Raw genomic sequence first — 27,907 nt, 5'->3', positions numbered from 1 at the left:
TGGTAATCATATTTCCAGACCCTGTCTAAGAGTAAGAAGGCGAAAGCTTCAGTATGTGTGCATAAGCGGTTTTCGGAATTTTAAACTACATAATGAACTCCTGGTGGTGGTTAGATGTACTGTTATAACGTCTTTATTGAGATAATAAAAAAATGAGAGCGATCGAGGAAAGGCAAAGGGGCATGAACTCATACTGAACTGAATATGGGAGCTGCTACTTTAATTACTCACACTGCACTGAAGACGATGTTTACCATCGTATCTATTACAGTCCCACGTTTTTTTTTCCGTGTTTAGGCTGCTCTTCTATCTTTTCGCATTTGTGAAAGCTCTCATTTGGGTAGAGGAGGTAAACTCGAATATTTGAGCGCAGCCCGCAGTGAGTGATGGAGTAGGGTAGTTGACCAAGACAGTACAAGAGCTGCGATTTTAACTCTGGTCTGATGAGATGCGTCTGCTGGGACAGATAGCGCCCATCAGATCTCTCGCGATATGTACAATTTACCTAAAAAGGACGGATAAGATGTCCAGTATAAAAAATGAGGACGTAGCGCTTGTGGCGTCTAAGTAATATAAATGTCTGTCAGAACACGCATCAATGTTAAATGCAATTAGAGGTTTTCTTAAAATTTTAAAGTTATGCAGCTGTTGACTACAAACGCAATATGATGACGTAGATAGATGTCGCGTAGAATAACGTGTTGATTGGTATTAATTTTACCCAATCAAACAGCTCGTCACCTTTTTTTTTTGCTTTTCATGCCACAGTCGGTATTTAAATTCGCTCCTCGGAGTTTGGGAACAGCTTTGTTTTTTCAGTTGAAGTTACGAAAACACAATGGGGACGCATGTACAACTGAACACCGGTGCCAAGATGCCAATTATAGGGTTGGGGACTTGGAAGGTAAGACTTGTTAATGCAACTAGTATTTTTAGGGAGCAACATGAATGGGGGCCGCACCCGATTAAGAGTCTCTGATTTCAGCGTAGAACGTGACAGACTGGCTGATGTCAAATAAAACGAGAAGTATCCAGCTGCAGCCAGCACTGTTTTGGGCAAAACGAAAAGCGGGTACAGGGGCCCCCTAGATGGTCTATGAACTTGAACAAAGCAATAAGCGAATTTGCTATTTTACGTTCATTTCCGTTAATGCGCGCTGCACCTTTTTAAGATCGTAACGAAAATACGGTTTCATCCATACCTCGCTGTAGGGTTAAATTTTTTCCGCCCAGAAGGATCAGTGGTGATAAAGCAACGTTATATAATATTAGCTAAAGCTGCCCTCATGTGAACGCTAAATATTTGGAAGCGAGTGTCGTAACCTCAAGTTGAGGCTTATCTGATTCCCGTGGGATCTTAGGTTTTCATCTCATCGACTGTTCTAAACCTCGTTATAAACTGGTCAGTGACCCGCACAGTCTGGAAGGGGGGCTTTCCTTCATTCACTGATCTCCTCAGATGCTCTTAATAGTCGATCTCTGCCCTTGTCTGGCGCCTCCTAAAGATGTCAAACTGTAGTTTCAATCCAGCTGCAGTTAGCATGTACTGTATTTATAGCTTTTTGTAGTTGTCATCAGAATTGAACACATTGGAATATGATGGGATCACATATAACTCCAGATGTGCAATTGTAAGTAAAGCTAGGGATAAATGAAAATGTACCCATGAGCAGAAAGCTCCAGAGTTGATTAAATTATTAGAAATGGAGAGATGTATCAAAGGAGTGGTAGTTAGTTCTACCAGTCTTCAGTGTTACAATATCTTCATTTTAATTTAAATACTTCATTCTTCAACTCTATAAAACTAAACCCTGTCTGGCATTCCCCAAACCTCCTAGCCGTCTTCCTCTATTCTGGTTTGGAGTTTGCAATAAAATATCACATGGTGTACTTCTCCTTTGTAATGTTTGGGTGGGGTGTTTTTATTTTATTTTTATTTAACGGTATATTTTTATTGCACAGAGTGATTCACTTTTTGAAGTTATTTCACAGATAACAAAGTACTACAGTACCAAATATGTATTTATGGTAATTGGGGAATTAAAAATGAAAGCAGCATCTCTTTCAGAGTTTCTGGTACAAGGTTTTTATGGTGTTCCTTTATAATTTTAATAACTGAGAAAAGCTTCAGACAAAAAATTGCTCTGGTGAATGAATAACTGTCTAATGCTATGAACATTTTCACAAAGCCTTTGCTTTATTTTTAAAACATGTTCAGCTTATGATCATCCCCTAAACCTAACGCAGACAGGTTTCTAATTACAGTGTGGCTATTTTTGGAATATTACCATCAATGCTGTATGGGGTCTGCCTTTGTCAGGTTTTGGATCCAGAGGCAGGCCTAAGTAGGGACCCTGCAGTGACTAAATGTATAGGATTTTGAGGAAAATTCCATCCCAGTTAGTGTTTAGTACTTGTTGAATTAACTGTTTTTATAATTGTTTGGTGTTGTGTTTCTGCTTTGTCATGTTATATCTGTGTCTTTCTCAGTTCTCTTATCTAGATTGCTTAGACCTCAAACTGTTGAATGTGATGACTGAGGTTACGTATTTTTTGGGAGGAACATAAATGCTATATACATGCTTTCAATAGTCTACACTTCTTCTGCATTTTAATGAACAATGGATTTTTATAAATACAGTACTTACAGTAGATATTCATCTAGTTGGGATATGTAACATCTTGGCCAGTCAACACTTCCTGCCAGTTAATGGTTGTGTGTGGATTTTTTCTTTTTGCTCACACTTATAATCCTTGTCTCATGTTTCTCTTTGTATTCAAGTCCTTTATCCCTTTCCTAATTCAATTCAAGGTTGAGGGTCATTTGAAATTGCTCATTATTTACTGGTTGAATTTATTCTAATGTGTACGTATGTTTGTGCAGTTTGCCTTTATAGCTCTGAGTTTATTGTGCTGTCCATCTGTCTTTGGTGATGAGTGCTATACAAATTCCAAATAATCTAATGCACATCTTTTAGAAGTGGGAGGCAAATATGAATCCTGAGGGAAATCATCTGACATGGAGAGCATGCACAAAGTCCACAGAAGCAGGGCTGTGGTGGACAATTGAACACTGGGTATTTCACACTAATCTGAACACTTATTTGTCAACCAGTAACTGCTTAACAGACTCTCTAACCTACTTTTTTCCAGGTTAACATGCTTGCTGTTAAAGTACAAGTCTACATTAAATAAATGTAATACCTCAGTCAATTTACAATGTGTAACTTTATCTTATTGTATTGATCCTTATTTCAGTCAGCTCCTAACAAAGTCAAAGATGCAGTGAAAGCAGCCATTGACGCAGGATACCGTCATATCGATGGTGCATATATCTATGAAAATGAAAGCGAGATTGGGGATGCCATTGCAGAGAAGTTCAAAGAAGGAGTTGTAAAGAGGGAAGACCTCTTTGTTGTCAGCAAGGTACTGTAATGCCATAGTTTGGTCATGGTGAGAATTTGCAGACTGATAATGTGGTACTGTTTTGTGAATTGGAATATCCTGTAGTACAGATTAAAAATCGGTATATTCTTGTATAGCACCTGCTTAGAACTGCAAAGGACTACAAAGGATGGTGAAGGCGGCACAGAATATTCCTGGCATTAAGCTCCCTTTTATTCAGGGCATGTAGAACATAATCCTTTAGAAAATCAGTTTTATTAACGACTCTGATCTTCCTGCACAATTACTGTTATCTTCTGGCAAATGATACCAGACTGTTTGCATGCTTTCTGGGACAGATTTTAATGCACATATCTTAAGGTTACCAAGCAGTCCTTCATGATTTATTGGTTCCTTCTGTAAATGAGAAATCTTCCATTGAATAAACAGGTTTTTGTTTGCTATATAAACAACTTGAAAACGTATGAATTTCAGGTAAGCTCTTCAGACGTTTTAAACATGTTGTGTTAAAAATGATGAATATCCCACATTAATCTTGGTAATTAGAAGTGCTTGATATGCAATGTTTGTGTTCGCTTTTCAATCACAGAAGTTATTAGTAGATGGAAGTGGTAGTAGTGGTATATTGTTGTGCATGGTGAAATTCTTGCTTGCATATCTAACCAACAGGTAATACATTATCTCTCTCGGCTCCATGATACACAAGATTTAATTCTTACATAAGCTATAAAGTGTGGGATACTTTGTAGCTGTTATATTTGTGGAATGGCCAGAGTTAAAGTGTGTATGTGCCCCCACAACAAACATGTGAAGCTCCATTCATTTAAAAATGGATTCCATATACCCAATTAACTTGTGTAAAGTTTCTTTCTTGCCTGCAAATGATTTTGATAAATTAATACTGTTTGGTTAAAGTATGGGTGGCATGGTGGTGCGGTGGTAGCGCTGCTGCCTCGCAATAAGGGTTCGCTTCCTGGGTCCTCCCTGTGTAGAGTTTGCATGTTCTCCCCATGTCTGCGTGGGTTTCCTCCCACAGTCCAAAGACATGCAGGTTAGGTACATTGGCGATCCTAAATTGTCTCGTGTGTGTGCCCTGTGGTGGGCTGGCGCCCTGCCCAGGGTTTGTTCCTGCCTTGCGCCCTGTGTTGGTTGGGATTGGCTCCAGCAGACCCCCGTGACCATTTGTTAGGATATAGAGGGTTGGATAATGACTGACTGATTGACTGACTGGTTAAAGTATAATACTCGTGGACTATTGTCATTGAGGATCTAAAAGTTCTAAAATCCCAGATTCAGTTCTAGTTCCTTGACACCCAACAAAGCCTAAGTTTCACTGTGCGTGCTGATCACTTTTGGATATTTAAACTCTGAACTTGTAGTAATAGTGCAATGCATATTTGGGTTAAAAAGGAAGTTTCCTCAATCTGAGTACTGACTTCGCAGTTTGTTCCAGATTCTGATTTTTGTGGGTTCTGACCAAAACGTCTTCGATCTCAGTTTTTATCTTATCTGCTTCTGCTCTGTGCTGGCGGGAGCCTTATACTGTGTAGTAATTTCATATTTTGCTAAACTGATTAAAAGGTTTGAATGAGTTAGTGAACTGGGAAAATTTAAACAGATTATAATTGATTCTTCATTCAGACTTGCCAGATTTACAACAGTTGTAGCATGTTGAAACTGGAAGAAAATCCCTACTGACACATTTAAGGCAAGAGATTGGATCAAGACTTGTGCATTTAACAAGCAGAATAAATATAACAATGCTGTTCATTACAAAATGTGGGGTACTGCTGTATGTAATGTACAATGAAATTCTTTTTATGTGCCCTCTGTAAAAGCACAAGTTCACAAAGTTGCAATGGCTTCTAATGTGGAGTTCACAAAAGACCACAATCAGATTTGGTATGTTAAAGATCTGGATGAAGCTACCTACCAGTATTTAACAAGTCTATGGGAGAGGGTCATTGGGAAAAGGGTGTGTGTTTATTTATTTAGTTAGTTAGTTAGTTAGTGTTTTAAAGTTTCTTAATGTCTGTCTGGTAATATTTTCTTATAGCTCTGGTGCACTTTCCATGAGAAGTCAGTTGTGAAAAAGACTTGCCAGAAGACTCTGTCTGACTTAAAGCTGGACTATTTAGATCTGTACCTTATTCACTGGCCCATGGGATTTAAAGTAAGTTCTTTTCTTTCATCTGGCGTTTTTATAGTAAAGCTTTACAAAATATATGAAGGCGCTTGGTTAATCAGTGTTCTAAAACTATGTTAAACACTTTATGGTAACATAAGCAGCATTATTTCCACCAACATCAAATTGTCACAGTACATACAGTATTTGAAGATTGTGTAAACATAGATTCAGAAGTTAAAATTTCATATAACCCTGCATGTTTTTGACTATTCAGTGATTAACTGTTGGCTTCACTGTCATTGGCATCTCCTTCACATTAAGTTTAAAAATTTCTAATGAAAAGTATTAAAGCCTGAAATAATCATGTCTGAGATTTCTGCTAATAACATAGGCCCTTTAATTCACATCTATGAAAAGAAACTCTTACTGTATTGTACATCCTCCAACTTAAAATGAAACCCTTATCCTAAAGTCTTCTCTGGCAAACTTCCGTTTTTGGTATTTACTGCAAGAGGAGAATTTGGCTTATTCCATAATTCTATTGGTTCTGAACTGTGAAATAGGTTTATATGCAATATATCCTGCTTTAATGTTGGGGTCATCCATTTATCTTGCCCCTTGACTGGATGGCATGTTTACTGAGTATTTCCAAGTATACTTCATTAACTACACTAGTGGCTGTCCATCCTAGTTTAAACTTTCTTACTCACCTCTTCCTCTAGGAAGTGTTTGTCATTTGCGTGTGTGTGTGGTGGTTTTTTTTTTTTTTTCCTTCATCTGGTTCCATTATTGGCTTCCTTTGTAATTGATATGCTCTTTAATATCTGATGTGCACCTATGCTTTTTACAGTGATTGCAATATTTAAACTGTGTAGTGGGTAAGGAAAGGAAGCTTTATCCTTCTTAAATTGGAAAGAAAAGACTTGAATCATTTTGAAAAATATGCACAGTATACTGTTTAAATTGACTGACTCTATTTTATGAGTCTGTATTCTTGTTTTTGTTTCTGGTGCTGTTTAATTCTGACTTTCCTCTTGGGGGTTAAAGTTTATCTAATCTAAACGATCCATTATCCAACCCACTAGATCCTAACTACAGGGTCACGGGGATCGGCTGGAGCCAATCCCAACCAACACAGGGCACAAGGCAGGAAACAAACCCCAGGGAGGGCTGCAGCCCACCGCAGCTAATCTAAACCATGGCTTCTAAAGCTCCTTCCAAACCAGAACAAATGGAGAATTATATTAAGCACCCTGTTTCTAGATTACTTAATTTGGCTTTGCAGTAAAACTTTGGGTACTGTGCTGATTATTTCACATCTTAGTGCAAAACATGTATTTTAATACAATTTGTTTGGTGGCTTTTAAGTGATGTTTTCACTGTCTTAGGCAGGTGATGTCGGCTTCCCATTGGATAAGAAAGGTTTAGTTCTGCCAAGCAACACCAATTTCCTGGATACCTGGGAGGTACTGTATATATATATAAAAAAAAAAAAAAAAAAGGAATAGCAGATTTGCATTACTTATAGGTGCTTTGGATTAAATAAGGTAAAAATATATTTTTCTAGAAAACTTGGTTTATTAAATTTTTATTCAGAGGCTGTCAAAACTGTTTAGAAGTACTGAGAAGGTTTTATATACCTTTCAGATTAATGCTTTTTGTTTACTTGTATTCACTCAAAACAAATGATTCTGGCTGGTTCTATAATGTAATAGGAAATCAAGGAAAAGTAGTCCAGCTTTTCTAAGCTGTTATGTAGACAATTGGTGACAGCCCTGGCATAAGTTACAATATACATAAAACTTGAAAATGTAGGTTCACTGTCACCAAGCAAAATTTCTTGTCTGAACTTTCATATTTTACTTTAGTGTTTGGTTTTGGGCATAGGTAGTGTGGCCTTTACTCAGAGGAGTTAGACTGTAAATCTAATGACTGGTTTAAATGAAATTTCTCAATATTTCAGGTTATTAAGTAACACTATGCTGTACAGTGAACACCAAAATGAAGTCAAGACACCTGGAAGTACAAATATAGCAAAGAATGTAAATATGCAGTCTGTTGTCATTTTAATGGTACTGCAATTTACAAATGTCATTTTGAGCTCGCAGTAGGTTTCAGAGCAGCAAATATTCTGTTTTTGTGTGTGTGTGTGTGTGTGTGTGTGTGTGGTGTGTTTTTATTTTTATTTTTTTTCCCTCTCTCATTCAGAAGAGATATAGGGTATTAATAATTGTTACACAGAAGGTGACATTCTATAAATATACAATAAAGTTTAGAGCTAAATGTCTGAATGATTACAGTAACCAATTTGTTAGTCATGAAAATTAATTGTTACATGTTATCTTCATTTTTAAGGGTATGGAAGAGCTGGTAGATGCTGGTTTGGTAAAGGCAATTGGTGTTTCCAACTTCAACCATAAACAGCTTGAGTCGATACTAAATAAGCCAGGCCTGAAATATAAGCCTGCTAACAATCAGGTAAGAATATTAATACAAATTTTTGGCTCCTTGTGGGTGCAGAGAATACAAACCAGTGTTACATTTTGTCTAGTTGCAAAAATATAAATACACAGATCTATGGTCTGTTGAGTTTCACAACCTGCTTATTTAACCATTGGGTCTCCCCAAACAGACACCTGAACAGAGACCTGCATGTCCAACTTTTGAGTTTGAAGCCCTGAGAGAGCATTTCTAAGCTGTCACACTCGCATCTGAAATGTAAAGTGTTTTTGTCACTAAAACCGATGTTCTCATTGGTTTAGCTAGTGTGGTGCTGCTTCCTCAGAGATCCTGTAAACCTGGGTTTGAACCAGGCATCCAGTCCCTGTCTCTTTCAGGTGTGAATATTCTCTTTTGCAGTTCTGAACTGGCCCTATGAGTGCGGGTCTGTGCAGGACTAGCCCTTGCAATGGGCTGGTACCTCCTCCAGGTTGTTTAACACCAGCTAACTGACCATGAATTGGAGTATCAAGATTTATGAATGAAGGCTTGTCAGTCAGTCATTACCCAACCCACTATATCCCAAAACAGGGTCATGCGGGGTCTGCTGGAGCCGATCCTAGCCAATACAGGGTGCAAGGCAGGAACCAATTCCGGGCAGGGTGCCAGCCCACCACAGGGCACGCACACACTAGGGATAATTTAGGATCACCAATGCACCTAACCTGCATGTCTTTGGACTGTGGGAGAAAACCAGAGCACCTGGAGGAAACCCACGCAGACACAGGGAGAACATGCAAACTCCACGCACGGAGAACCTAGAAGGTGAACCCAGGTCTCCTTACTGTGAGGCAGCAGTTCTACTGCTGTGCCACCGTGCCGCCCCATGAGGTTTTGTTTGCTTTCTTTTTTTTTTTTTTTGCCCCTTCCCCTGCTAGGCATTTGAAGGCCAACACTGACACAATCAGAATGTGCAAACACTTCACGATGAACTAGCATGGGATTTGAGCCCTGAAGTCAGCCAGTCGTTGTCCAACCCACTATATCCTAACACAGGGTCACGAGGGGTCTGCTGGAGCCAATCCCAGCCAACACAGGGCGCAAGGCAGGAACAACCCCCAGGCAGGGCGCCAGCCCACCGCAGGCCCTGAAGACTGTTACACTAAATAGTGAAGTGTTAATTTATATTACAGATAATTCAGAGAATTGTAATATCAGTTTGTGTTGAGTTGTTAGAATTACTCATGGCACAGTCAAGGTACATTTTCTTAGCCATGTAAAACTTACTTTTTTGAAATGCTTGTAACAAAGTTGCAAAACAGTAATGCAGCTCTGTTGGTTGCTGAATAGTAAGCACATTCTCCTCATGCCATCACTTATTTAAGCTCCTGTAACCTCTGGTAAAGAAAAGGGTTGTACTCTAGTGTATGGATTCTCTGCACAAATGTCTTAATACTTCATAAACTGCTTTATCAAATTTCATATGTTAAGAACTTGCCAGTGCTTGGTTGTATTTGGGACTAAATTGTCATTCCAAAAATCCTACTGTTCTGTTAAGATGCTTCCAGTATTTGGTTGCTTTATACTGTAGCCAGAGACCTAATTAATGATGAAGATATTAAGTACATGATTCATGAACAAAAAATATTGCCTACGTTTAGTGCAAAACACTGCAACACTAAGTTTGTAGGAAATTTTAGCAGTGAATATTTTCATTAAGTAAAATTAGCATAAGAAATTCTAAAAGATTTAATTTGACTTTAACTGCATTTTTAACCACTTTGGTTTTTAGATTGAATGTCATCCCTATCTCACCCAAGAGAAGCTGATAAAATATTGCCATTCAAATGGAATCTCTGTCACTGCATATAGTCCCTTGGGCTCACCTGACAGACCCTGGTAAAGGCAAATTTTTGTTTTTAAGATGTGATATACATTCATTTTACCATTGCAATGATTAAAAAGCAGTTATAAGAGCAAAAAATCAGAAATATTACCCATCAAAAACCCAAAGGTATCTGTCATTCTCCATTAAATTTCCCTAGCTTCAAAATATATGGAGCTTCATGCTCTGCAGACCATTTTTGGATGGTTTGGTTTTTACAGTCTGGAAGCTTGCAAATCAACATAGATCTAGCTGCATAAAGGCACAGATTAGAAGTAACCTGCTTTTGAATTTGGAATAACACAACTCTGTCTTAACCACATTCAAGGTAAGGTACTTTAGAGTTTCAGGAGGTAGGCTATTGCAGTGTTTAGTAGCCTCTGCCCTAAGGTTTTACATTGTTTCTGTAAACCAACAATCCTTGGCAGGGCCAGGCTAATGCACTGGTTAGGGGCGGCAGGGCATGTTTCTGACAAGTAAACTCAAGTGTTGAAATCTATTTCTGACTGCTTCAAATAAAGTATCACTTTAATTTAAAAGAGCAAACATTTGGACTTTGTGATGTAACTCTGCAGTTCTCAAAGTGGAGAGCTTGAGGGAAATTCTAGGGAGCAACTGACATCAAATATTTTGTAAAATCCTGTGTAGTAGTGGGGTGTAGTGGAATGCAGTGCTTCAGTAGCATTTTGTTGCTATAACAAATTATTGCAAGTTTGTAGAGCGGTGTATAGTTTAGATATGTTCATTATTGAAAGAATTTTTATATATAAAATACACTCTGTAATCAAGATGGGGAAAGTGTCTCATAAAACAAAAATGGATAAATCTTTGTGTTTTAAATTGAAGATCATTTCTAATGGTTTCCTAGAGTAGATAAACATAAAGGTGGGAAAGTTGAGAGCACCAATGTTGAGTGATTTCCAAACTCCCCTATGGATTTACCTGCTTGCCTTTTGAAGTTGAGCCCTAGCTACTTGATGTACTTTGAATTCCTTACCCATGGCAGCTTAAAACCAGTCATTCCACATGATTAAATACTTATTATAAGGGCTGTTATAGTTGGTAGGAAATTAGACCTAAAAGAAAATGTATGGTAAAGAACTAATTTTGTCTTTAATGGCCAAGTCCAAAAAGCCTTGAATGATTCACAAGAGCTTAAGTTTGCCAACTTCCTTGAAATGAGTAAAGCACATGGTAAGCTTACAACCCAGCCTGAAAAAAATCCCCTTTTCTGTGGTAGTTGTGAAGACGCCTTTATAACCTGGCACAAGGCATTACAGGTCAGATGTTTACCTAATTGGAGTGCAAATTTTTTTCCCTCTGGCAGATCACTTCAGCTGATAAGTGGGTCTTCTCATCTTGTATTAATACAATAAAATTAACTTTTTATATAAAAAAAAACAAACTTTTTTGTAAGCAAAAAAACTTATGGGGTGGATTTCTAGTTATGACGATGTTATGAGGAGTCTTCCTGGCCACTATGAGACCAGTTCCTAAAATTCATTATGGTATTTGTCCTTGACAGAAAGATGCCATAGCTTTCCCCTTGTGCCCTGAAATTGTGGCTATACAATGCTTGCCAAGTGTTTCACCAAATGGGTGATCCAGAGTGACATCTTTGTCCCATCCCTAAAACCCCAATTAGGTTAATCTGGCCCTGCTTGTGATGTACAAAATATCTAACACTTCAGAATGTAAACACTAAACATGCAGGACACCTTTACCATAGCCCCATGTGCACATTGATAAAGGAGAAGAGAAATGAGTTGGCGGGTAATGATTAAGTCTTTATACCAATGTTTTGAAGCTGTTAAAATCTCTTGGATTTAGTGGGCTAGAAGTAGATGTATTGCAGGATTAGCCCGCTTCTTATGAAACTGTTTTATTGAAAATCTCTTAAGACTGGTATTAACATGTACAATAAAGCTCAACCTGTTAGCTGAAAATTGTTCACATGACATCTTTTAACTGCATTCTACTTTGTACCCTGTCCTTGAGTACATGTGGTCAATTTTAGGATTTCATTAAAACACCAGCATTTTTTTGCTGTCTATCACAAACTTCAGAACCTTCCTCAAAATTAGATGTAAACTGTCATTTGTGTAATTTGAAGGGTAAAATTGCCAAAAATGGGCCATGAAGCTGTTGTGGAAGCTGGCCTGGCCACAGACAGGCAGACACGTCAATGTCACCCAGAACACGTTTATTACAAAGCCGAAGCGCCATATTTACAAAAGTCTCCAAAAGTCCTTGTCACAACACAGTGCCTCACTTCTTCAGGCCGCCTCTTTCTCGCCTCCAGAGCTCTGTCCACTCAACTCCCGTCTCTTGCCATCGTATGAAGGGAGGCGGCCCCTTTTATACGCACCCGGATGTGCTCCAGGTGCTTCCCGGCAATCTCCCACCGACCCTCCCCAGTGTGGCGGAAGTGCCGGCTGTGTACCCGCAAGCACTCCGGGTGTCCCCAGTCTTTAACCAGCCTTTCCGGATGTGGCGGAAGTGCCGAGGTCCAGGGCTACAAATGCACGGGCTTCTACAGGGTTGAGCTTCTAAGCTCTGTGCCCGTGGCCCCCAAAGGAACCAGGGCAGTTGCCTCCACATGGTAAGGGGTCGCCACCACAGCCGTCTCCGACACTGTACAGCAATGAATGTCCTTCTACAAGTTTAATTTGCATACTGTCAGACCATTTTTATACAAATTTTATTTAAGTGAATCATCTTATAATATTAAAATGTTGTATGAATAACTGGAGGGAGAGTACTTTGTACTGCTATGATAAAAGCAAAATATGCCATTTGTCTGGACCTGCTTTTGGTCAGTGATATATGCTTGGTATTGGGATTTCTAATAATTAAAGTGATTAAGTGAGGACTTTTTTTCTTTTGTGAGACTTGGCTTTAATCAAGCCTCTTGGCAGGGGAATAGGCCTTGATTGCCAGCAGTCTCTATAAACTAAGCAAATGTTTTGCATTACTAATTTCATATTTGATTTTACTTGGTGGATGTGTCATGAAATAGTGCTTTGTGTGAAGCACTGTAGTCCAACAAATCTGTTAGCTACTGGTAGTATACAGTCCTTAATGTTATGCTACATTAGTTCTTTGTGTTCACTACTGTATTAGGTCTGTAGTATGCCTGTATTTTTTTTTCTCCTAAATCTTGTTCACTTTTAGGGCAAAACCTGAAGATCCATCCTTATTGGAAGATGATGCAATGAAAACCATAGCTGCAAAACACAAGAAGACCCCAGCTCAAGTAAGTAAAATGCTGAAGCTATAAGGTATGATGCAACAAAACTAATGAATATGTATAACTATTAGACATAACTGTAGTTGAGACATGAATGTATTTAATTTTCTAGCTAAGGTTTTTTGCAATATGAGATAAATGACTTATTCTAACGGATCTCTATTTTCTTCCAAATGCATTCAGTTTGCATCATTGTCCTGTGGGATTCCATTTTAAATGAAATGGTTGTAATTTGTCTTAGTCATTTAAACTCCCAACAAATCCTGCTTCATTTGAAGGACATCTCTTCACCTCTTCATCTCTTCATTTCATTTCCCCTCAGTTAAATGTAAAGTTGTGAGCCAAATTTTAAGTTGTATTTAAAGTAATTAAGTTCAAAATGTGAAGGGTGTAAAAACTGATTTTGAATCTTTCTCATGTAGACACTTTGTTGATTTTTGGGACATAAGACTGTCTGACTAGGTGAAATACTATATATACAATTCAATTTCTTTAACTTTGTTATCAACATAAATCCATTCATTTTGAGATTGTGATTAAGTCTTCCTTATGTCAGCTCTGTTGTACAAAACCTTGTTCTGTATTGGAGGTGTGTGGTGTAAAATGCTACACTATGACTTCCTTGATTCTAATCTGTTCTCTGCTGCATCTCTTACAAATCGCGCCTTGCAATTTTAACTTTTTGCTAGCCAGGAACATTTTTAGCAGGGCCCCAGACCAATTTATCCAGCACTCCATCCTGACCTAACCCAAATAAGACTAAGATGACACATTACATTTTGAATGCATAATAAAACTGTTGGTTTTATAATGGATATTTAAGAATTCAGTTTCTTCTTCAGACTTTGTCCTGTCCCTCCGGTATTAGTCTTAGAGTTAGATGCAACATACTCTGGGGCAAGTGGACTACCTACAGTGTTTTGATATGAACTCAAAATATCTGCCATCATTATGGCCAGGTCCTTTGGCCCATAAGTACAATTTGCTCTGTATGTTTGCATGAGAGCCATGTATAGTTTTGAACTAAAGTTCCAGTGGAGATCCCCACAATAATAATCCCTAGATCAATGCTTAATGAAGTTTAAGTAAGTGATTTATTTTTTTTTTTTTCTTCTAATATGAAAGTATTAATTTTACTTTGAGCAAAGTAATAACATGCTCTGCCCTGTCATCATGACAGAAGCACTGCATGAGGCACTTTCCTTTTGAATATTGCTGCTCTGTAGTTCTTCAAACTTCCAAATCTTTTTCCAAGTTCTTCTTGCAATGTCAGTTTTCTGTTTGCTTGTGCAGAGAAGTTCCAAAAGTTTTAATTTTATGGGCCATTAAGTTTGTTTAGAAATGCAATATCGGGACAGCTTTTCTGTGCACTCCTACAGGAGGTCTGTTTAAGCTGGCCTGCCCCCCTGGCATTAGGCATGCAAGTAGAAACCAGATTGACACAGATTCGTGTAGCTTCACATTTGAGAGGTTTTTTTAATGGTGGCAGAGGTTTAGTTCTTCTGGAAAGGCTCTTTAAATGCAAAAATATTAGCCTGTCTTGTTGGAATATGTGCTACTCCATTGGCTTGGTCCCAGTCTTAAATTTGTTTTTAGGATTGGTAGCAAGGTGCTCAGTATACTTCCCCTGTCCTATTAAATTTCTAAACTGGGGTGGGGCACTGTTGGCTGCCTCTATTACTAGATGCAGTAATTCTTAACAGCTGCAAGGACATAGTGTATAGTCCATTTCTAAATGCATTGTTTTCAGCTCACATTTACTTTTGGCATTAGAATACTTTTCCACATGTTTTATAGAAGGTTCTACACCTTGATCACTGAAATAAACCCCTAAATGTACAATATTGCCTGCTAGAATATGTAGGGTAAACTATGAAAGTGCATATTGACTAGTCTTGCTTAAAAGTGAACCTTCAATTGCACTCCTGTTGTGACAGGTGGCTGGTGTCCATACCCAGTCAGGACGCCCCTGCACACGATATTCAGGGGGAGCAGCCCTGGACATTGCAATACCTCCCCCTGGACGCTACATGGCCGCCTCCCTGGGGTAGTGCAGTGCCTTGGGTTCCTGCAGGGCATCCTGGGAATTGGAATTGGGTGCAGCCTTGTTGGGTCCCACAAGCACCCCCAGGGGGCACTTTGTTTGGGACTACTGAGCCTGTATTTTGCAACATATTCCTCACACCTAGAAGTGCAGCTGGAACTTGGATCAAGCACCTGGAGCACGTCCGGGTGAACTATAAAAGGAGCCAGCAACCACCACTCAGTGGCCAGAGTCAGGCGGAGGAGGACAAGGTTGCCTGGGAGGAGTGGTGGTGCCAAGGAGGAAGAGAAAGTGCTTGTGTGCTTGGGACTATGTTGTCTGTGGGTACGGGGAAGGCGTAGCCCACAGACAAAGAAAAATAAAAGTATTTGTTTTATTTTACACATGCCTCCCGTGTCCAATCTGTGCCGGGTCAGGCACTATATAGTGTATCTTACACTGTTTATACTGGCCCTATCATTTTGACTTGTCACCAATTCAGATTAGCAAGTTTGGCACTACAATTTAATGATAACCCATGAACTGTGATTTGTTGCTCATAAAACAATGCATTGTCTTTAAATATGTAAATGAGAATCTTTTTAGATAAAGCTTTCAGTTGAAAAGTGTTCAGTCTTGGACTGAATTTAGTATATACAATTCAAAAACCATTATAAATGCAATTTTCACCAACCTTTGTTTTAACCGGTGTTATCTCTTAGGAAGAAAAGTGTATTGTAAAGGGATATTACAATACTTATAGTAGTAGCTGGCTGACAGGTCAAATTCCTGCTTGAAAGGAATTCTGCTTTTACACTTTAATGTAAGCTAGGTATGCTTAATCAAATTTGCTGTTCAATATTTTTGCAGTAATTTTTTTTTTTTTTTTTTTGCTAATTTTCTTTTTTTAGGTCTTGATTCGCTTTCACATACAGAGGAATACCATTGTTATTCCAAAGTCTGTGACTTCCAGTCGCATTGCAGAAAACTTTCAGGTACTGAATTTTATGTTTTCTTTGATCTTGTGGATGCTTTCATGAAGCTACAAATGGATTATTTACAACTGTCTCTCTGCTGAAGCCTGTACTCTTTCAGAAATGCATTTTTCCATTCTAAGAAATACACTTTTCCTGCTCTGACATGCAGAAGATGTCTGGTAGATCCATTTGTTGTAGTGTAAATGAATGTTCCCAGTGTGTAAATGCACTTGGTAGTGTTCAGTATTCATAGTGTACTTCAAGAGAGTAAATGCAAGCTAACAAACCGGCTTTAGTACAGATCTTTCAATGAAATTCATTCTACAGTACAGTTTCATTATAATGGTGGAGGAAATGCTAGTGCACACGTGTTGCTGCTGATCCTCCCTGTTAACAATTTTCATTAAAATTCATATTGAGTCTTGCACTTCTTTCTCTTATTGTAGGTATAGTTCATGGATGCAATTGGTTACTTTTTACATTAATTTTGGATTTTTTTTTTTTAATGGACTTTTTGTGGCTCACTGGATGAAACTTTCTTTTGATTGCTCACTCCTCCCTAATGCCTGATTTGTGAACATTTTCTTGGAGAGCTAGGAACTGGAAATGTTCTTTCTTAATTAAAATGGATACACTCGATCACTGTCAATGCCTTCTATATGTGCCTCAACTGTAGAAATTATTAATAAATGTTCATGCCCACCCGGCTTGCAGCACTAAGGCAATCAGACCTGCTATTCCCATGCTTATATGTATATGGGTGTGTTGTGTGTGGTGTGTTTTTTTTTTTTTTAAATGGATCAATCCTCCATTGGCATCGGTCTATACTTCTACTAGTTTCTTGCTTCAATGCTATCACTGCTTATTTGAGACACCCCACCCTGCCAGTCTCCCCTTCTTTGCTGTACTGCACTGCTTTAAGTAGACTCTACTACTGTCGGAGAAGTATTGGCTTTCTACTATGCTGAAATACCATAGTGATAATCTCCAGCATATTAAACGGTTTGTACAGAGCAAATGGTCAAACTGGAATGTCCTAAGACATTGGTATTGCGCGGCACCTGAAATATTTGCATTGCCGCCACCGCCAGGCTGTGAATGGAAGCACCCCCCAACACACAGGGCTTTAGAAATTAGAGTGTCTGTCTGTGTACCAGATTTGCAATATGCTGAAATATACCTTGTTTGTGGATCTGTGCACAATGGCCCTCATTAGTTAATATTGCATTATTTATAATAAATAGCAAAACACTAGTGCTATCAGAATTCATTATAGACTCCAGCCCTGATAAGGTATGATTAACAAACTTACCAAACGCCAAATTAATTGACAGCCCTTGCAGAGCTGACACTATCTGGATATGTTTATTTCAGAGGGGGTCACAGCTCAAGCAAGGCAAAGGGGGTTGCAGTAATTGTTAGAATCCCAATTGACTGTCCAGTGTGGGGCTCTTTAACTAATAAAGAAATATCTGGGCTTGTTCTCCACAGTCCCCCAAAATACAATGCATTTTATCTGATCTGACTGAATTAACTCTTAAGTTCCCTTTTCCAGACAGTTGTCATTCTTGGCGATTTCAACATCCAAATTGACATTCCTAAAAGTTAACTAAAATTAATTCCTGTCCTTGCTGGACTGTTTTGACTTGGTGCAACATGTTGATTTTCCTACCCACTCTGGTGGTTATATATTAGACCTGATCTGTACATCTGGCTTATCTGTTGCAATACTTTATAGCAGCAATTTGGGCCTCTCTGACCATCAAGCAGTACACAGTCTAAATGCTAACATCTAAATGTTACAATACTGATTCGGCCCAAAGGCATACTGCTGTCTAGCATTCTCTCCACCCCTTTTATATGGCTGTAGGCTTCTTTAGCGGCCAGTCATGAGCGATGTGGTAGGGTATCGCCCTATCCTGTTTTATGTCTCACAGTAGTTGTGTCAATGTCTCATTGACCTGCCCATAAAGTGCTATAATGTTTGTTACATTTGCATGCACTTCCAAGATATCCTGCAGCACTACCTTCATGCCGTTGACTTTTCCAACGTATCTCATGCTCTAACTTATGTGCTGCAATCAAAAAAAAAAAAAAAACACAACAGTAAGTTTATCATTTTAACTATTTACAAAAGAATAAGCTGACTATAAATAGTTAGGCTGTCATTAACTGCTTCTACTTTGGTGTAGCAGTAAGATGCTATACCACAGTCTTTCCCTATTTCATCCTCACTAGCTGGTCTTGTTCACTACTATAACTCGGCCCTTTATTCAGCACTAAATAAAGCCGCTCCTTTAAAACATAAGGAGGTTTCCTTTAAGCATTCAACCCCATGGTACAGCTCAAAGTGCTTACAGAGATGCACTAACTGCAGCAAAGAATACGCATTCTGGAGGAATAATAGAAGCTGGGCATGATAACTTAAAGGTATTTTTTCCATTGTTGTTAATCTATTCCAGCGTGCATTTGACCCTGATACCTCCTGCTAACACCTGTAAAATATTGCTTCATTTTTTTCTGTAATAAAGTTAAAAATGTAAATCAACTAAAATAAATCCATCATCCATGTATATTTCCCGGTCTTCCCACTCCATCCAGCTCCTTTTCTAAATTTTCACAAGTCGCTTCTGCATTTTTTTTTTTTTTTTTAATGACCTGCTTTTATAAGAATGTGTACTGGACCCCACCACACTGTTTAAATCCTGCCTTCATGCTGTAATCCCAGCTGTTACAACTATAAATACATCTCTTAACAATGGCTTTTCGCCAACCACTTTTAAAATTGCTTCTTTAAACCCAGTGTTAAGTCTGGTCTTGATCCTGACAATCTTCACGATTTTTGGCCCATTTCTCACTTTTTCTGTCAAAAGTCTTTGAGTGTGTTGTAGCCTCCCAACTCTCCATTTATTTAACTTTAAATTTACTGATGGAACCCTTCCAGTCTAGTTTCAGAGTGCAGCACAACTGTACAACTGCTCTGCTTTTGATAACTAATGATTTCCTTATGCCAGCTGACTCTAAGCATACTAACATGTTAATTCTGTTAGACCTCAGTGCAGCATTTGACACGGTCAGACATGACATTGTACTGTCCAGAACAGAACATTTTAGGTATCTCTGGCATGGCCTTCCAGTGATTTAAGTCTTATCTGACTGATAGGCAAGAGTTTTAGTCTAGGCAACAGCAGGTTTATCTCGGCACCAGTCACACGGAGTTCCTTAGGGCTCTGTCCTCCACCCTCTGCTCTTCTGTATCTATATACCGGTACTTCCCCTTGGTGAAATTATTTGTAGCTTTGGACTGGGTTATTTTTATACAGATGATACTCGACTCACAACTTTTCTCCATGAAATTTAAAACCTGGATGGAGCAGAACTTTTGAAAATTAAATTGCAGCAAAACTGAACTCCTGCAAATTGGCACTAAAGCAGAACCTAAGGAAATGTAAGCTCTTCTGTTCTGGTGTGTAAAATCTGCAATTTTGCATCTGATGTGTACACTTATTCCTGATGAAAATAAGTAGAGGGAAATATCACGATACAACATGCCCCTTAAAATCTTTTATCACATCTCCAGTTGATGTAAGAGTCCTTACATAAACCATTAACAGCGAGTACATAACGCCCATCCTGCTTTGTGTTCATTGGTTCCCTGGACATTACAGGATTAAATATATAAAATTCTATTAACCTACAAGCTTTAAAATGGCCGGGCAACTGGACTACATCAGTGACCTCCTCCCTCACCATGCTCCTACTCATCTAGTAAGGTCCACTAATTCTGGCAGTCTTATTGTGCCTCCACACTAACCTGCACTCTATGGGTGACAGGGTCTTCAACTGTATAGCACCCAGACTTTGGAATGACCTCATGAAATTAATTGGATCAGCTGACTCAATTGTCGTTGGTTCAGGGAGGCTTAACTCAACCTAACATTCTGCCTATTCTTTCAGTTTACTTCTCTGTCCAAATGCTTTGGATAATTGTGTGTATTATATCACACATTGTATAGGCTTTTCTTCTAGTATTGAATTTAGTATTCTACTCATTTGTTGTCTTTTATTCTGTTAAATCCTTTGTGTATCCTGTATTTATGTAAATGCAAATATATTCTGCATAGAAAACTAAAACATTGTTACATATACATTGTTGTTATTTGAGACTCTAAAGTGACTTGAGCATGGAAAGGTGCTATATAAATGTATTTGATTGGGGCAGCAGTCTAAAAAATTAAGTCATTATAGATTTGTCAGCTGTTTGGCAGAGGAGTAACTGTTGACTGGGATGGACCCATAGGCAGATTCTGAAATAAAAAAAAAAGTACAGGGAACTCCCTTCTCCAGCATTAGAACAGTTAACAAGATCCCCAACATGTAAAGCAGTAGTGAGAAGCTCTTACCCGATTTACTGGAGACTGAAAAAATAGCAATCAAAATTCAGTTCAGTCATTGGAGAATATAAGGTAAATCCTTTCAGTTCCCAAGAAATTGGCTATTACTATTACAAAGAAATTTTTAGTTTAGTAAAAGTCTTTACTCTGTGCATTCGAAAAATCTGCGTAATATGAAAAGGTCACCCAAGTTTTATTTTTGAAGCAAGGAGTCTACATTTGGTTAACTTAAATTTACCAACCCCATCATTAACTGTCAGTCACAAAAGAACCTAGGTCTAGGCACATTGGATTAATGTAGGATGTTTCACCCAACTGATTTCCAGAACCTTTCTTCACTTTACAAAGCAAGAGTACAATATGAAGCACCATAATTGTGAAAATTTCAAGGATATAATTGACAACCGGCATTGACATTTTTATTTTGTGACATGTGGAAACAATGCATGAATTTTTATCCAAGGTACAATTTCTAAATCCATTCTTTTTAAAATGGTTTTTAAAATTTGAAAAATGTGTACATCATGCACTGCTAGATCTGAACAAAAATTTAACTTTTCTGGCAAAACTATTTGAATAATTGTAATTTAAACAATTGATACACTAGGAGTGTACCGGTTTCATGTGGACAGAGCCAGACATGAACACACTCCTAGATGTTTTTGCATTTTATACAAATACACAAACTTCACTTCAGTGCATCATGTAAATTAAAGTACAAAAACCAAGAATACAAATATTTGAAGCCACATCAAGCACTTACTGTTCTGTAAAATGTCAGGTTTTTCATAACCTATGTGAACGCTGATGCAGTTTTAGTAGAAATTTGTTTTTGAAGAAAATAGTCCCTTTCAGGGATTCTTTTCTGTGAAGATGTTCTGAACATTTGAACCTCTCACACAGTAAGCTGTCATCTGATCGTTTGCATATTTTTGAAAGGTATTTGAAAGGTCTTCCTGTAGGATGCAACTTTGTCTAGTTATCTGGGGATTTTAAAAGGAGTCACTTTAAAGGCTTCAAAGGGAACATAATGAACAGCAGTCAGAGAGCAGTCTTTAAAGTGAGCAAAGATTGGGGGTTATGAAAGCTTCAGAATTCAGTAAAGAAGCATTCAGTGTAGAAATCAGTTTGCAAGTAACATGGTAAAGTTATTAAACTTTCACAAGCCTTTATAGTTCATGAACAGCTGCACCTTTGTGTTCAGAACTGTAAAACAGACCTGTAAATAATTTGTAAAGCATTTTTAATGACCCTCATGAAAGTTAGGTCTTACTGTACATTTGGGTTCTACATATCTAGATTGGGTGGGTCAAAGTGAACTTTATTGTCATCTCAACCATATACAAGTATAAAGACAGATAAAATTGCAAAGCTCAGGGTCCACAGTGTAACAACATGACGTGCAAATAATAAATTTAAAAATAGAATTAAAATTTTTAAAACTAAAACAAGACATTGTGCAAAGACTATATATATATTATATATATATATATATTATATATATTATATATAATATTTTTTTTTATTTCGCCTTATACAATTTCTTTATATTTATTTATTGTCAAATGTTGGCATTTACTTAAGCTTTTAGTTAAGGTGTGCCAATGGTTTTTATAAAAGCCTTGTTTCTTTGTTCGTAGTTTTACATTGTAATCTTTGGGTTTTTAAAAATAAGTCCCCTAATGAGAGATTGTACTCCTTTCATAGGTTAATGAGCTGATTTTTTTTTTTTTAATTGAAATTTCTTTATACGTTCACATTAGCGTAATTATTTATAAGAGCATGAATACTTGGTCTGGTGCTTATTACCACGGATCATGTATACAGTATACTTGCTGTCCCCTTTATAACTAGTATCCTTCTAAATTCAGTACTGTAATTTTTCAAGTATTAAATGTAAGCTTGCTGCAACATCATGAAAGGACACATATTTAATAAGCATTTTACAGCTTAACTTGATGGCATCTATCTACAATGCATGGAACGCACAAACTATTAATCCATCTGAAAGTGTAAAAAACTGTATGCCATAAACTCCTTTTTCACCCTTTCTGTGCATAATGAGAATGTACACAACACAAAGGTTTTCATCAGAAAGTAACCCTACCTGTTGCACGACTGTCTGTTCTACATGGATCGAGTATTAATAATCTGTGGTTGGCTTTCCACAGGTTTTTGACTTTGAACTAAGCCAGGAGGAAATGGATACAATTCTGAGTTTTAACAGAAACTGGAGAGCATGTCCAATGCAGTGGTAAGTCTATCAAAAAAATAGAGAAATTTAGTTCTGGGCCAACAGATGCCTGTATTCATATGTGCATTAGTTACAGACACTGCACATCCTAGTCTTTCAGATGGTAAGACCATTCTGATTTGTCTTCAAAATGTTCATGAACGGTTAGAGTTTACAAAAAAGTTCAGATTGAACAAGCTGTAGTCTAATACGGCTTCCAAAAGGTCTAAATATGAACTTTATAAATTTTTAAGTGATATAGATTAAATAGCGTGGATTTGAGCTCTAAACAGATTCACTGTCATTTAGGTAGGAGGGGTGAAGGCAGGTGGGTAATAGATGTTAAGATGTTGGTCCAGGAACCTAAACACTCTATGACTTGTGATGAGAACTGAACATTACTATCTTAACTGATTGGTAAAGCCAAGTGAGAAATACTTTTGTTATTTGAAATAAATGATGCAGGCATGTTTAACACTAGAATTACCAGAGCCTACGAAAAAACTCGTAAATCCGTCCCACCTTAAATCGCTTCTTAAAATCGTTCACAGCTCTCCACCAGCGTCTTTTGTCATCTGAATGTGCTGATAAAATCAGGCTGCGCGCAGCTGGCTATTCCATCCCCCCACCGACTTAGAACATGCACAAACTTCTCCCAGCTCATGCCTTGATTGATTTTTCTGGGAGTGAAGTGGAGTTTTAGAGTGGAAATAATAGATCGTTGTTTGGAACACACGCATTTCATGTCTGTTCCATTTCTACAGTAATCTGTGTAAACACATTGTTAAAACGGAAACGTTTTTTATATTCTAGTAGTAGATGACAAAATGTAGGCATAAACTATATAATGTATGAAGCCTGAAGTCCAAATAAAAGAAACACTTTCACAAAAGGTACAAATCTAACACAACAATTGCGCTTCTATTCAAAAATATAACTGCAGAAACTAAAAGCCGCCTTAACATGCAACATTGACACCTGTTTATTATGACTGCCTCTGTGGTGCAATAGAATCAGCTGCTGACTGGGAATCAAAAGGTCGAGTGTTTGATCCTGCACCACTCTGCTTTGAGAAGTAAACTGCTCTTAGTCTTACTATTTTAAAATAAAAACATACATTTGATTTCATTCTGTAACAGCCGGTGTAATTTATGATACTTGTAAAGGTTAACTTTGGTTTTTTTTTGGTCAGTTTTATTATCTCAGCTGCGTTCACGAGCCCAAACACACCCCACCCCCGCATCTGGCATTTGTGCGATGATGTTTTCACATATATTGTCTCTTTCTTTCAGGTGTGTAATAGAAACCACAGCATAGAGAGTAATGCAATATTATTTGAAAACGAACAGCGTCCGATCAGCTGTAAAAATATGGCATTTCTAAATGTTTGCTTTTTCTGATTCTCTGTCAGACTGTATATTTGTCTCTTATTCAGTGCACGCAAGAACATGCAGGTGGCCAGATGCTGTGTGCTACAACATGCTGGCGGTGACCAACGCACATTTTAAAAAAAGAGAGACAAAATATGTGACATTTTGAAGAAATCATTTTATGACACGATTTACCTTTTTATTTATTTACTTACTGCCTAAAGTCACAAATAGTGTGCAGAGGGCATGCTCAAAACTGTATGTAATGCCACAAAGTGCCTGCTGACACTTTAGTATGCAAGCAATGGTATGTGCATTCTTGCTCTGATTTAGAAGGGAGCTGAGTTTATCTCTGCTATAGCACGTCTATGTGAAAACAGCAGTGTCAGATGCGGGGGTGGGGTGTGTTTGGGCTCGTGAACGCAGCTGACATAATAAAACTGACTAAAAAAAAAAAACCAAAGCTAACCTTTACAAGTATCATAAATTACACCGGCTGTTACAGACTGAAATCAAATGATTGTTTGTATTCTAAAATAGTAAGACTAAGAGCAGTTTACTTCTCAAAACAGAGTGGTGCAGGATCGAACTCGCGACCTTTTGATTCCCAGGCGGCAGCTGATTCTATTGCTCCACGGAGGCAGTCATAATAAACAGGTGTCAATGTCGCATGTTAAGGCGGCTTTTTGTTTCTGCAGTTTTATTTTTGAATAAAATCGCAATTGTTGTGTTAGATTTGTACCTTTTGTGAAAGTATTTATTTGACATTTGGACTTCAGGCTTCATACATTATATAGTTTATGCCTACATTTTTTCATCTACTATTAGGATATAAAAAACATTTCTGTTTTCACAATGTGTTTACACAGATTACTGTAGAAACGGAACAGACATGAAATGCATGTGTTCCAAACAACGATCTATTTCCACTCTAAAACTCCACTTCACTCCCAGAAAATCATTCAAGGCATGAGCTGGGAGAAGTTTGTGCATGTTCCAAGTCGGTGGGGGGATGGAATAGCCTGCTGCTTGCAGCCTGACTTTAACAGCACATTTAGATGACAAAAGACGCTGGTGGAGAGCTGTGAACGATTTTAAGAAGCGATTTAAGGTGGGACGGATTTAAGAGTTTTTTCGTAGGCTCTGGTAATTCTAGTGTTAATAAAATGTACTATTCAGTTTTATGTTTTAAATGTAGCAGTCTATTAGTGATGTGCCACATGCAGATGCATGAATTTTCATTTATTAAACAGCTAAAGGAATTTCTTTAAGCTGCCTATTTTGTTTCCTTTCCAACTTCCAAACAGTATTGAAGGATATTGGTGGAAATGTAGCAAAGATATTAAAATGGGTAAATACTAAGGTAATGTGGTGAAAATGACCCTATTTGCGTTCAATATGCATTAAATTTCAGAAATAAACTGATTACTACATTACTCTGAGTAAAGCTTATTATAAAGAACAGAGTATCCATTTCGCTGGAGAAAGCACAAACCTGAGTCGCTGCCTGTTTGCCAGATGGGCTGCTTCTTAACTAAAGGCTGCAATGATGGAATCTGTGCAACTCAAAAGGTTTTTTCTCTGGGTTTGTGCTGAGTTAGACACCAGCCATTTGTGGGACATTGGATAGACTATCTGCTAAATAGTAATACTGAGTTTGTGTGGATTTTTTTTTTCTTTTCCTTTTTATACTCATTGATATGCACTCCAAGTTTTCATGCTTTCTTATTAAAATACAGATGTAACATGTAGTGGGCAGTATTTAAATAAGTTTTTGGTTAATATGTCATCTACCTTTTGTGAAGAAGATGCAGAGTTGTGTTCTTCCCCAGCAGTGGTTTTATTATAACCTGAATTTTAAGGAAAACTAAATGTGTTGTATATAATCAGTTCTAATCTAAAGACATTTAAAATATTGTCAAGTTTTAAGAGTCATTATTTAAGGAGAGAATAGTTTGAAATACTTGAAAAGCTGGTTCCTGTATAGTACAACAAAACCCTTGGCTTTACATTTCATTTACAAGTATCTGCTTGTCAGTCATTGTCCAACCCACTATATCCTAACACCAGCCAATACAGGGCGCAAGGCAGGAACAAATCCCAGCCAGGGTGCCAACCCACCACAGGGCACACACACACAAGGGACAATTTAGGATTTCCAATGCACCTAACCTGCATATCTTTGGACTGTGGGAGGAAACCAGAGCACCTGGAGGAAACCCATGCAGACACGAGCAGAACATGCAAACTCCACACAGGGAGGACCCAGAAAGTGAACCCAGGTCTCCTTACTGCGAGGCAGCAGTGCTACCATGCTGCCCTTATCTGCTTGTCTCTACATAGAATTTAATCCCAGTTTGAGACACCCACTCTGTGGATATTAAATCCGTGAAGAAGGGCTTCATAGGTTTGTGCTGTACAGCAAATAGCAACTAATTTAGATCGGCTTGTAAGTTAATTGCTTTGTAAAAGCAACTTCAGAGAAGAACAGCCAGTCTTACCCTTAATGTTTTTTTTTTTTTTTCCTTGTATAATTTTAACTTTAGTTTACATTTACTTTTCTCCAAAGAAGCATCTATTTAAAGGATTTTTTTCAACTGAAATACTGCAAGATTATGCCACTTATTTAGGGCTCTTGATTTTTGGTTCCTGTTCATGGTCTAACATGGACAATCTATTGCCTGAGGCCTTGTAATTATTAATATTTTGGCTTTGAAAATTCCAGCTTTGTGTACTGTGTATGTCATATGTGCTGTTTTTAAATCTGTAATCAGATTTTGAAATGCATGTATTTACTGTTAAATTAAATTAAATAGTAAGGTATTTAAAGGCAAATGTTGTTTTGTGGTGACTAAGATCTTGTTTAGGTATGCACTTTTGTGATGCCTTCTGGTGGAACTACACAGGGGGGCTCAAGCTTTATATATCTTTGTGCCACACTTGGTGAATCCCTAAGTGCAATAATTCATTAACTTGAATATAGTTCTATATCCAGCAGTAACATTTAAAGCTCACTGTCCAGCCAAAAAGAGGGAGAGAATACCATGTAATAAATGGTATTTGGTTAGATATTGAGTAAGTTCCCTGAACAATGGATAATTCTGGTAGAGGATGCCACATACCATAATGCTGCAATTGTTCTGTGTAATTTACTTTGAACTATTGCAAGAACTCAATTTGCAGCTGTATGCAGCTTTAACTGATTTGTAAAGTGGTAATATGGTATTCTAAAAGGACTGTCGGGAACAATGATTAACTTTTACAGTATTAAAGGGTTCCACATTCTGCATAGATAGGTTTTCTGTTATCATTGCTTTTTCACCTCCCAGGTAAACTGAAGCTTATGCATTGCTACAAAAATATTGATCCAATGTCTTCCTAAATAACACCTTTAAAGTTTGAAAGCACAAGTTGCATACCTTCTATGTATATTTCTAATACTGTTGGTCACTGTTATTCTTTCATACAATTGTAATCTGAGCTTCAAGCTTTGATCTACCTGAATAAGTTTTTTTTGTTGTTTTTTTTCTCCCTTCAGGGGTGTGGAACACAAGGATTATCCTTTTAATGAAGAATATTGAGGGGACTGAACACATGATTGGAAGATGTTATTGCACACTCCAACCCAAAACAGGGGTAGAATACCATCTGGTATTCTCCTTATCGCACAGATCAAGCTGTTCGTTTTATGTGTGGAAGTAGTTTCTTATTTTCCTCTTCTGTTTTCTTGTTCAGTTGACCAGTGAGCTTTTGTGAATATAAGCTTTGAATAAAGCTGTTTAAAAAGTGTTGGTAGTGCCTTT

General features: G+C 37.8%; 1 protein-coding gene across 1 annotated transcript; it reads left to right on the top strand.

Moving 5' to 3' along the window:
• Positions 1-634: 634 nt before the first annotated feature.
• On the top strand, positions 635-27,907 carry LOC120539464 (aldo-keto reductase family 1 member B1-like). Its single transcript, XM_039769538.1, has 10 exons — positions 635-904; positions 3,259-3,426; positions 5,462-5,578; positions 6,922-6,999; positions 7,889-8,011; positions 9,765-9,871; positions 13,032-13,113; positions 16,042-16,125; positions 22,673-22,755; positions 27,643-27,907. Exons 1-10 carry the CDS (start codon positions 839-841, stop codon positions 27,683-27,685), a joined length of 951 nt encoding a protein of 316 aa, XP_039625472.1. The 5' UTR covers positions 635-838; the 3' UTR covers positions 27,686-27,907.

Source organism: Polypterus senegalus, chromosome 11 (assembly GCF_016835505.1).
Source record: "Polypterus senegalus isolate Bchr_013 chromosome 11, ASM1683550v1, whole genome shotgun sequence".
In the NCBI taxonomy this organism is placed as follows: domain Eukaryota; kingdom Metazoa; phylum Chordata; class Cladistia; order Polypteriformes; family Polypteridae; genus Polypterus; species Polypterus senegalus.
The sequence above is the reverse complement of the archived record's forward strand: the minus strand, read 5'-3'. Positions and strand labels throughout refer to the sequence as shown.